The sequence below is a fragment of the Paroedura picta genome, chromosome 8, assembly GCF_049243985.1.
Source record: "Paroedura picta isolate Pp20150507F chromosome 8, Ppicta_v3.0, whole genome shotgun sequence".
Lineage (NCBI taxonomy): Eukaryota > Metazoa > Chordata > Lepidosauria > Squamata > Gekkonidae > Paroedura > Paroedura picta.
The window spans coordinates 72020555-72031856 of NC_135376.1; the positions used below are offsets into that span (position 1 = coordinate 72020555).

Sequence of the window (11302 nt, forward strand, 5' to 3'; positions counted from 1 at the left end):
ACAAAAAATGTGCATGGTCTATCTGATGACGAGCCAGCCCTCTGATTTTCCCTCACCCAACAGGGAGATGACTCTCCCCCAGTGAGGGCCAAACAGACAGCCTGCTATGTCATCCAAAGGCTGTTCTCCATTTCCTGTGCCTGAGAAGGGCAAGCCAACACCAGATCAGAAATCAAGCCCTAAGTAAGCCACAAGTATAAGAAGATTATAACAGAGCTCCTATAGTAACATAGCATATATGTAATTTCCACTTCATATTAAGATTTTATTTGTACTTTTGCAACAGAGCAAGTATATCTGGGTATAGGCGCACTGGAGCATCAAGGCCCCAGATATAATCCAGATGTTGCCAGTCAGGAATATTCTTATAGAAAACTAAGTGAGGGATTTGCTTGATCAATAGTTCTACATCTGTTTTGCTTATACCGATGTCCTTTCCACCACTCCATACAGCTGTCGGCACAGTCATATCTTCAATTCTATAAAACGGTGGAGAGGTCTGTTGAGGAAATGATAAAAATTAATGCTATTTTGCATATTTTCTCATTTCTCATAGATACTTAGAGTGGAGGTCTGGCAACCTTGGAGTACATTTGGTCTTGCTTTTCCCTAAGATCATTACATTTTTACAATGTAAGTAGCTATTAAAATAATTCACTAAAGCACTAGGGCGCAAATCACAGCAGCAAGTGAACAAGTCAGATATAAATTTCGAAGATTCACGATTCATGATACTGGTATTTTTTTATTTTAGATATGTACTGTGTTTAGATATGTACTGGACCCTGCTTTAATGCACAAGCTCTGGAATAACAAAAGCCACCCGCTTTCCACCCTTGAATAATGTGGGGGCCATTTTGACCCCAGTTGACCTTGGGAAATAAGAAGCAATGGTGGTACTTAGAGGCGATACTTAATCTATATGTCTCATAGGGCCCAGTCAGTTAGGGTAGGCATAGAAGCTATTATTCAAACCCTATGCCTTCCCACAAAGTAATTTGCCTGTTGGCTGCTGCCTGTCCACCCACCGTTCAACAACACACAACTGAGTGAGAGGTCCTTCTCTTATAGATAAAGACATAGCCTTTTTTGCATATTTCACAGGAATAGGTTTTTAGGAGGTTGATTAGTCCAGTTACACTTCTACAATTGCCTGTACGGAACTCACGATCCTATGTGTGTTACCAGTATGCTTTAACCATTCATAGTCCCAAAAAGAATTGTACAGAAAATCAAAAGTGTCTGTTCTTTTAAACTCTGAACTGCCAACCAAAATAATATTTCAAAATGTTTGACACATTCCTTTCCCATCACCTTCCCCATTCCTTACTGTGTTGTATACAGCTTTGTTCTTAGATCCATAGCTGAAATATTTAAATTCATTTGATCTTGCTATCTAAAAGGAGAGGGGAGAAATAACTATTAGTGCCAGAAATCCCTCCGAGAAACAGCAACCAAGACAGGTAGAACATAAGAAATACATGAAGAGGAAGGCTTTAAGATCTCTCTGCTTTAAACATTAGTGAGCATCACATTTCTGAGATCCCTCAATCATTTTTATTTCATCTAAAGTTCCTATAATATTTTTTCAACTATGGGCAAAGCCCGTTGTCTCCAAGAATACAACGGGCGCTAGAGCTTGACAGTTGGAAGAGGAAGGGGAGGAGTTGTCCAGTCTTTAAGGGCATGGGGTTGAATGTGCGTTTTGTGTGGAAGGTTGTGGTGGTGTGGTGGCAAATGTGGCCATGGGTATGGAGATATGGGTGTCAAGATCCTGTGGTGTGGACTGTTCGTTGAGTGTGGGAGAGGACTGACCTTTGGGAATAGTGGCATAGTGGTTACAGATGAGCTTTCCAGAGCCATGTCTTCAGATATGTGCAGGGAAAATCAGACCGGAGATTCTTCTTAGGGGAAGATTACATAGCAACCAATTCCCCCTAGTTCTGCGTCATTTCCCTTCTTGTGTGAATTAGGCCACAGACACCAAAATGCCCCTCTGCTCTAATACACATGGGGTAGTCACAGTACACACGTGTCCACCCTTTTCCTTCTTTTCCATTTTTTCACTGTTGATAAAATGTTATGTGCCCACATGCTTCTTTCATAGTTGCTCCTTAGAAGAACAGATTTTTGTACGTTGTTGTTTACTGCCCAAAGGAGTCTCAAAGTGGTTTACAAACACCTTTTCCATTTGTTTCCCCACAATAGTCAACCTGTGAGTTATGTGGGGCTGTGAGAGGTCTGAGAGAACTGGGAATGGGCCACAGTGATCCAGCAGGCCTCAGGTGTCTCAAAGCATTTTCCAATTGTCTTCCCTTCCTCTCCCGCACAGCAGATTCCTGATGAGGAAGGTGGGGTAGAGAGCCTCACATAGAAGCTGGCAACCATAAGAGGAAGACTCTCTGTGCACAGCAGTCTTGACCTGAGTAAGGTTTTTTATACTGTTTTTTTATTTGCCAGGCCAAGGTTGAAAAAAGTCAAGTCAGTTCCCATGTGTCTCCATCCATTTACTTGTTCACTATTTACAGTTTCAGGCTTTAAATTTATTTAGATCCTCCTGCACTTTTCAGACTCACAGGACTGATGTGGGTGTGCCTGTCTGTGCCCCAGAATACAAACAGTTGCTGGTAAGGGCTGGCCATAGCCCATAGGCCAGGAGGGACACACCTGCACCATGCCCTCCCAACTGCAGGCAGAAATTGCTTCTTTGAAGGCTGGAGTCTGAGGCATTGTACGATTTTGAAGTCCCACCTGCAAACCTCCAGGAATATTTCCAACCCAGGGGTAGCCAACCTCCATGTGGGCCTGGAGAGCTCCTGGAATTATAGCTCACCTGGAGAGTATATAGATCAGCTCCCCAGGCAGAAAGGGCTACTTTGGACAGGGTTGTGGTAGAGAAGAAACATTTAAGGCCTCCCACACAGGTTGTTGTTGAATTGAAAGACTTGAGGCCTATTGCACAGGGTTGTTGTGCAGATGAAACAGGAGACAAAAGAACCAGTTTCATCTGCAGAATAATGCTGTGCAGTAGTTCAAATCTGCAGAGAGTTGCAAAGAAGAAAGAAACATGGCTTGGCTGTGTCTAAATCCTGGCCAGAGCAGTATTTTAATTGAGGCTTTTCTGTGGCCTCCCTGTCAGCCAACTGTTTGGCAGAAAGGGAAAGTTCCCCACCCTCAAAAGGAATGCCCTCAGGCTCCCCTGTGTTGCTCTTGGAAATACCTCCATCCCTTCAGAAGAAGAAGAAAAAGAAGAGTTGGTTCTTATATGCCGCTTTTCCCTACCCGAAGGAGGCTCAAAGCGGCTTACAGTCGCCTTCCCTTTCCTCTCCCCACAACAGACACCCTGTGGGGTCGGTGAGGCTGAGAGAGCCCTGATATCACTGCTCGGTCAGAACAGTTTTATCAGTGCTGTCACGAGCCCAAGGTCACCCAGCTGGTTGCATGTGGGGGAGAGCAGAATCGAACCTGGCATGCCAGATTAGAAGTCCGCACTCCTAACCACTACACCAAACTGGCTCTCAGTCAGGGCCTTTCAGAGGCTCCTTCACAGGAGGCCTGAAAGGGGGAGAGCGCACTCTCCAGCCTCCTGCCAGCGCTGTCAGGGTTCTGAGGCAATTTACAGTTGAACATGACAGTTAGGGCAGCCTTGGGGCAAAAAGAGCTGGCGCAGCCTGTCCAAACCTCTGTTCTCATCCCCCTTGGCAGCCCTGCTGTCCTCCTCTCCCTGCGATGGTCAGGGGCAGACTGGCAGCAATGTCTCCAGATTGCCCTGGAACTCTTCGCACCTTCCAATTGGCCCCTCCGCTTGTCAGTCTGGGGCCAAGGGGCCAATCTGGGAGTTCTGATCATGGACCCAGTCCACCCCAACACCCCTTACTGTTTTATTAAGAGGGAACAGATATCAAGATATCAAGTTCCCAATGAACACTGAACAATATATGCCCGATGCTGTTAACATTTTAAATTACTTAAAGTGAAAGCTCTGTTACAATATAATATGAAGAAGAGTTGGTTTTTATACCCTGCTTTTCACAACCCAAAGGAGTCTCAAAGCAGCTTACAATTGTCTTCCCTTACTCTCCCCACAACAGACCCTGTAAGGTATGTGGGGCTGAGACAACTCTGACAGAACTGTTCCCTGAGAACAGCTTTAACTTTAATTGTTATTTGACAATTCCCTTCATCCTCTAGTTTTTCCCTCCTCCCTCCATCAAACTCTTGACTTTCCTTCTCTCTCACCCATCTACTTTTTTGTTTTTCTCTGCCTCCTTTGAACATGTCAAGAGCATCTGGTTAACATTTCAGAACTGGGAGTTAAATTAGCTACTATATACTCAGTGGTGTAGTATAGAGAAAAGCTCTGAGTGATGCATAGGAAAAGGAAGTTGGGAAAGTAAGTGATAAATTAGGAATAAATAAAGTGGCCTTCCAGAACCTAGGAAAATAGGTAAGAGCAATGTGAGGTGATGCTGGCTCATTTCATGTACATCCAAATTGAGATTTTTTTTTCACAAATACAAAAATTTACTTCTTAACTTTTGCCATATATTCATCCTGTAAGTTTGTAATTTACTTTTTGATAAAACAAGAATGTAATTTTATGTGTTCAGAATTTCATTGGTTCATTTAATTGCATGTCATCCCTAGACTTCAGTACCAGTCAAATGAAGAAAATATTGTTTCTTGTTAAAACCTATAGAAAATAAAACAGGATATAACAAAGAATTCAAAAAAGCAAGAAAACAATAAAGAAAACAATTTCCAGCTGTAAAGGAACAAAACTAACTGAAATATACCAGTGTCACAAGCAATCAGAAACATCAGTGTACAAATTACAAATCTAATAATTTGATTTATATCGCTTCTCGGCCTTTTGGCTAAGATCAAGTGTGAAGTTAAAATAGGAATCTTGCAGGTATGCACTCAAAACTAAATATTTAGTCTGACCTCTACACCATAGACAGCAAAGAAAAATATGTTAAACTATACCTGTCCCCAGTGAGATACAGTTTTTACAGAAGTAAAATCAGGATAGATTCCAAGATATGTATCTGCTTGACTCTGGAAAATTAATAAGAATGAAATTTTAGAACCTGTTGTTTGGTTATTTGGGGAGCATGTATTTGCAAAAAAAAAATCAAAATAAAATATAGGGATCACTTACCACATTTAGATTTTTCTCATTAAATCCAAAACTGAAGAAAATTAACAAGAGACAATATCTGTCTATTACTGCTTGGCTGCATGCCTTGGCACTGAACGTTTTCATATTATTACTTAAAATTAAGTATTCATTATTTCCCCATATAAGCTGAAAAATATAAATACACCAATCATTGTGAGTGTCTTTAAAAGAGAAATTCTTATAAGAATTAAATGCTAATTTTCCAGCCACGGATCTTTTCCTTATTTTATTAATGATTATTTGATTGGTAAAACTAAGGAATTTCTCATTTCTGGTCCCCAGCCCTCCTGTCCCTATAAAGTCTTCGCTGCTGCTAACTCTTTACAGTAAACAACATGAAGGGAGCCTGTGTGATCGGGAAGGTCTGGTCTGTGTGAAAATGCTTCTAAGCCCATCTTCATGATCCATGGCTTGAGAACATGCCAGTTTTTAATTTTTTAATATCTAGGCAGATTTATTTTCAGGGCAGTTATAATAATCAGTATATCATGCTTTAACAACTCTACATCCACAAGTGAAAGAACAATACTAGTCAGCCAGTAAAAATAATGGAAGCAAAATACTTACTCTTCTGATTGTTTCAGGCATTACAAGGAGTGCATAATTAAGCCCTTTGCTGTCCACCAGGGTGTATGCAGGAGCCAAAGCAATGAAGAGCTTCACTTTTTGAGCAAGCTCTGGCATGACTGAAAAGGCAATCAGACCTGTAAATAAGTGAGTAAGTAAGTTAGTTTTTGGGCATGCCTAACAAATGTCATTAACAACATTATTGCCAATGCCTATTAAGTAATCTTGACAAGTAACATTGTGTTTCTGAATTCAGTACTTGTAGGCTGAATACTCACTTGGCTTAGAGCCAGACTATACAATATGCCCTACATGTGCTGTGTGTATGTGTGAAACTGGACTCACAGTCAGACAAACAGGGAACAACTCTGGGAAGAAGAGAGCAGGATCAGGAAGCACGTCTCCCATGCTTGGATGGAGTGTGACTGACACCTGCACCAGCCGCCAGGAATTTGTGAGTGACCTTTGATGCCTCCATTTCCATGGAGGCCCAGGTCACGAAAGTAGCCCGGACGGCATTTTTCCACCTTTGCCAAGACCAGCTACTAGCGCACTACATGCCCTCAGAACACCTGGCCACTGTGATCCATGCAACGGTCACTTCCAGACTAGACTCTTGTAACTCACTCTACGCTGGCGTACCCTTGTCTCTGATCTGGAAGTTACAGCTGGTTCAAAATGTGGCTGCTAGGGTCCTCACCAGGAAATCTTGGAGGGCCCATATTCAGCCAATGCTTCGTGATCTGCACTGGTTACCTGTCTATTTCTGGGTCAAGTTCAAGGTATTGGTATTAAGCTTTAAGGCCATACGCGGCCTGGGCCCTGCCTACCTGCGGGACCGCTTGGTTACTTATGCCCCCCACAAAATAAAGACAAGCCTACTTGAAGATGGAAAATACGATGCACTCCAGAATCCTCAGCCAGGAGATGCAGATCGGGATGCATAAAAGATGTGGGATATGCAGTATCAGAAGACCAGAGGTTTGATAATAAAGAGGTTAGCTGATAAAATGTTTCCAAAAATAATTAATGCTTAATTGATAGTGGCACATCTTCAAATATTTATGGTGATGAAAGTCTTTTTGAAATCTTAGATGAAGAATGGAAAGAATCTTTGATTGTTGCTGATGGAAATTCTGTGATGGCTGAAGGAATTGGTAACTCCTCATAAAATATAGTCTCCCTAGTGGGATAATTCAAGAAATCTTGGTCCCAGAGGCTTCTGAAAACCTTGTCTTACAAGTAATCTTTTCTGTGAGAGATTATACAAGAAAAGGCATGACTCTATCTTTTAATGAAAACTGTTATATTATACAAGAGAAGAGCTAGTTGCTACAAGCTCAATGCATGGGGATACATGCATGCAGAGAGCAAACCTCACTTAGTGATGTAATCACAAGGGCTGCTCTTTACTGTGGCACAGGTGTTTGGGTCACAGGGATAGTTTTGCAATTAGCCAACTTGAAAGCCAGAATTTAACTAAAGGCATGCAAATAAGGAAATGTGTTGCTGAAGATAGATGTGTGTGCTGTGTGAAAGTGAAGGGGAAAAGACCCAGCTTTAAGAGCATGGCTAATAAGCCGGCATGGCTAATAAGCCGGGGTACCTCAGACTAAAAATATTGAAAATGAAGACATAGATGACCCTCATTTTCATGAACTTACTGGGTAGAAACTGAATGCTGGACTTGATTGATCATGGTCTGACCCAATAAAGGAATTCTAATGGAAATACTGATAATAACCCTCTGTCCATTAAAAGATGACAACCCAATTCTGATCTCTGATTCTAGTTATATTACGAAGTCCTAATCTGGAGTCTAAACTTTGTTTCTGTAATCACCCCCACCCTGTAAACTCTAAAATGTGTTCTTCTTCACTAGTCCCTTTGTATAAAGAGGGACAGAAGAATTAAAGATGTTCATTATAGTCTTCTTAACATACCTAAGGAACCACCTTGGCCATGACCAATGTAATATAATCCATCTTGCTCTGTTTCCTGCAGGATGAAGTTTATTGCTGCTGGAACATCATACATCCCCATTTCATGAAAACTAAAATACAAACACACATACAACATAGCTAAAATTATTCATGTTTACACACTAGTACACCCACTTCATCTGGTGTGAAAATCCTTCTATTTGAATGATAACTGTTGTTCTAAGAGAACAACTGTAAATAAAGAGTAATGATGTTTTCATTTTTTTTAAATAATTAATATCAATATTATAATAAAACAGAACCTATACTCTGTAAAGGGAATATCATTGAAAAGAGGCAGTAAAGAAAGTTTGTATCTCCCTGGGAAAAGAAGTTAAGTCGAGACTTAAGAACTCCAGTCTAAATGTCTTTTGTTGATTTCCCCCCAATCTTATTAGCCTGTTACTATTATACAAGTAGCACCTCACATCTCCTATGGCAAACAGCAAAATCCAATCAAAATTATGACTCTGTATTGTTTCCTCTTCTATGTAAATATTAGAGCGTAGGAATAAAAAAGGAAAATAACAGTTGAGTAGCTGAGTTTACAAGTAGCAGTCACACAGCTATGCAACTAAAGTGGTCCAAGGCAAACCTTTCACCACATTCTTGAATGAGGATCACAGGAAGTGGCTAGGAAGGAATCTGAATCTAACAAAAGGAACCACATTACACTTTTTTTCCCAAGACTGAAGCATTTCTGTCAGATGGTAAGATAATGTACAATCACTATGAATGCATACTTCAAGGATCAGCTTTGCATTTGGCAATCCATTCAAGTAATAATTATTTGCCTAAATTTACCTGAAATTCCAAAATTCTTCCTGGTAAGTTGAAAAGTTCTGGTGTCTTCTTGACCAGGTGGTTCCCCTACTATTTAATATCCAGACATCACAGCCAGCATCTGCAAGAAAAAATCCCAGGCTACTGTTGGGAAGATTTGAAATCCAGGATCTACCTTCAAGTGATAAACCATGTTGCAGTAGCACAGTATACCTTGTCCCTGGAAAGGAGGAAAGGAATGAAAGAGGAAATGTGATAATTAAATGGCGTGTAGAGAAAAAATGGTATTTTGGATTATATTGGATTAAAAATGTTATTCCTAGGTTCCATATATTACAAAAGTATTCACATCCCATTTCTTCCCAGGTTTCTGGGGAAACTTTTCAAGGGTATGGGGGAATGTTTTTAAAGATATTGGCACCAAAATTGTTGGAGAGATGCTGGGGTCTGTCCTTTAAAGAATTCCCAAATGTTAAATCAATTGGACTTTCCAGTTCTATGGGTTCTAGAACAAGGTGCCACAAACCATTCTTCATTGTTTCCTATGAAGGGTGAGGGGAGATGAAAAAATGTAAAACCTGAAAATCTTTCCCCTTATTGGAAGGCCATTGCAAACTAGAAATGTAAAACTTGAGAATCTGAACCTATGTAAAATGCAAGAATCCACCAAAAATGAACTCAATATAAATGAACTGTAGAAAATAATAAACTTTTTAAAAACAAGAAACACATTTGAAACTGAACACAAAAGCACAGAAGAGGAAAGTTGGAGGGGTCCCTTGGGACTTTGCAAATGTGTGCTCCTACTAGGTCTGGCTAATCCCATTTATATATAAATCTTGTGGGATCTTTCAAACTAGGTGACTACCATGTTGTAAGGAGCAACTATCAATCAGCAGAACAAAGGAGAGCATGGGGAAATGAACCTGTTAGACCTAAGAGTATACACCTTCCCATATTTTTATGTCTTCTGTATATAGCAGCTTCTGCCAGTCCATTCATACCTCATCTAATTAAATGACATTGCACTATATATGTGCTTTCTCAGTTTCCAATTCTTGTTTGGAGCAAAACCTCAAATCATAGTTTCACAATTCATTTGTAATACCAAACTGTGGTTTGTCCAACACCTCAGAAGAAACCAAGGCATTTGAGGGAGAGAGGAAAGAAGGGGAGCATAAGACTACAACTTGATGGTTACCACATCTGAACCAACCCATACTGATTTATTTTTAATGATAAATTATTACAAACTCTTAATTCTAATTATCAATACCTTTATTCCCAGGACCATGTATTCCATGAGGGATTCTGTTTATCTGCAGATAATAGCCATCATCTGTCAGTATTTCATATTCTTCACTAGGGTATCCCCAATATTGGATGATTTCATCCTGTAAATAAAAATACCCAGCATATCAGACAAAAGAGAATTCTTTTAAAATTTCTAGTGCATTTCTCTTTACAAAGAGGTTGGAAGTAGGCATGTGCACCCCCCCCCACACACACCCCCCAAAAAAATTCAGACCATTTCAGGTTCAAAAGAACCCTATTCGAACCGTTAAAGGGCTATCCAGCTGATTCAGATTCAGCCATTAAAGTCAGTGATGCCATTGACTTTAATGGGAAGAGTGCTTGCACTTGAAAGCTCACACTTTGAATAAATCTTTGTTGGTCTTTGTTGTTGCTACTGGACTCTGATTTTATTCAACTAGATATTAGTAGATACTCAATGCTTAAACCATGGGAACTATAAAGGGTGGAAGAACCTGAACATCCAGACACTGATCTTAAACTCTATCCGTATATAATATTTTCTTACGGCAATGATGGTATTGAAGCTATTTCCATTGGCAAATACCTATGAAGTCATTACATTGAGCATGAAGTTTCATGCACACTTTTGTGTGACAAATCCTAACGAATTTTCAGTAGCATTCAAAGACATGGGGAGAAAGAACACTGTATCAGAATCAGCTCATACTATCAAAGACAGAACTGAAAAATCAGAAGGAGACTTGGAACACTTCTGTAGGTGATAATATCATTTCTGTAAGTGATTTCCAATCACAGAGTCTTTCTTTCCACCTACAGATTGTGTCTTTCTGGCTTCCCCCTCCCACTGCAATCCAGAATGTCTCCTCAAATACTGTTTCTGTGGATCTTGCCTAGACAAAGTGACCTGTCCCCCCCCCCCCCCACACACACACACACACACACACACCAGGGATCCTGATAACAGGCTTTAAGAACAGACTGACTTCCTTTCTCTAAAGAAAAAAAGAAAGGGAGAGGGGAACTTGGAGTTTTGTTCACAGAATTCATGGCATCACATATAGATATGTCCCAGTAGATCATCAGGAGGTGTTTGAAATGAAATTGAGACATGATTCCTAAATCATGGGGATGTATATTATTGAGCTATGAGAAGGGAGAAGGAAAAGAAAGCATTTTAGCTATCAGCATCAGCAGTTTAAAATATTATATAAAATGTACGGTAATGATGAAGGAGAAGAATCAGTTTTAAAGTTACATCTATGTAAGGGACTCTGAGCAGAATATATTTTTAAATTTTCATACACAATCAACAAAATTCTATTGATGCACTAAAATAAGTAACTTACAATAGTCATGAATTCCTGAGGATTCAGATGTTTCTCTGTTTTGAATTCTTTTGAATGTGTAGCCTGTAAGCTCAGGCATGCTGCTATCAGAAACAGCCACATCTTTAACCTGTATCAATCGATATTGGTATTAACATAAACATATATAGTGCTGGCTATCT

At 40.1% G+C, this 11302-nt stretch overlaps 1 protein-coding gene across 1 annotated transcript; it reads right to left on the reverse strand.

Annotated features, from left to right (window-relative positions):
• Nucleotides 1-265: 265 nt before the first annotated feature.
• LOC143843769 (lipase member M-like) lies at nucleotides 266-11302 on the reverse strand. The gene is made up of 9 exons (XM_077350364.1): nucleotides 11142-11302; nucleotides 9794-9911; nucleotides 8539-8737; nucleotides 7696-7805; nucleotides 5753-5889; nucleotides 5165-5311; nucleotides 4990-5061; nucleotides 1331-1396; nucleotides 266-499 (listed from the first exon to the last, which is right to left on the reverse strand). Exons 1-9 carry the CDS (start codon nucleotides 11241-11243, stop codon nucleotides 266-268), a joined length of 1185 nt encoding a protein of 394 aa, XP_077206479.1. The 5' UTR covers nucleotides 11244-11302.

What these genes read in the sequence shown, in the direction of transcription:
- LOC143843769 (XM_077350364.1), bottom strand. Translation starts at nt 11,243, where the DNA reads ATGTGGCTGTTTCTGATAGCAGCATGCCTGAGCTTACAGGCTACACAT. An exon ending in TGGCCAAGGTGGTTCCTTAG is followed by an intron (nt 5,890 to 7,695) that starts GTATGTTAAGAA and finishes ACTTATTTACAG; the next exon opens with GTCTGATTGCCTTTTCAGTC. An exon ending in CTGTATCTCACTGGGGACAG is followed by an intron (nt 1,397 to 4,989) that starts GTATAGTTTAAC and finishes CTCTCCTTTTAG; the next exon opens with ATAGCAAGATCAAATGAATT.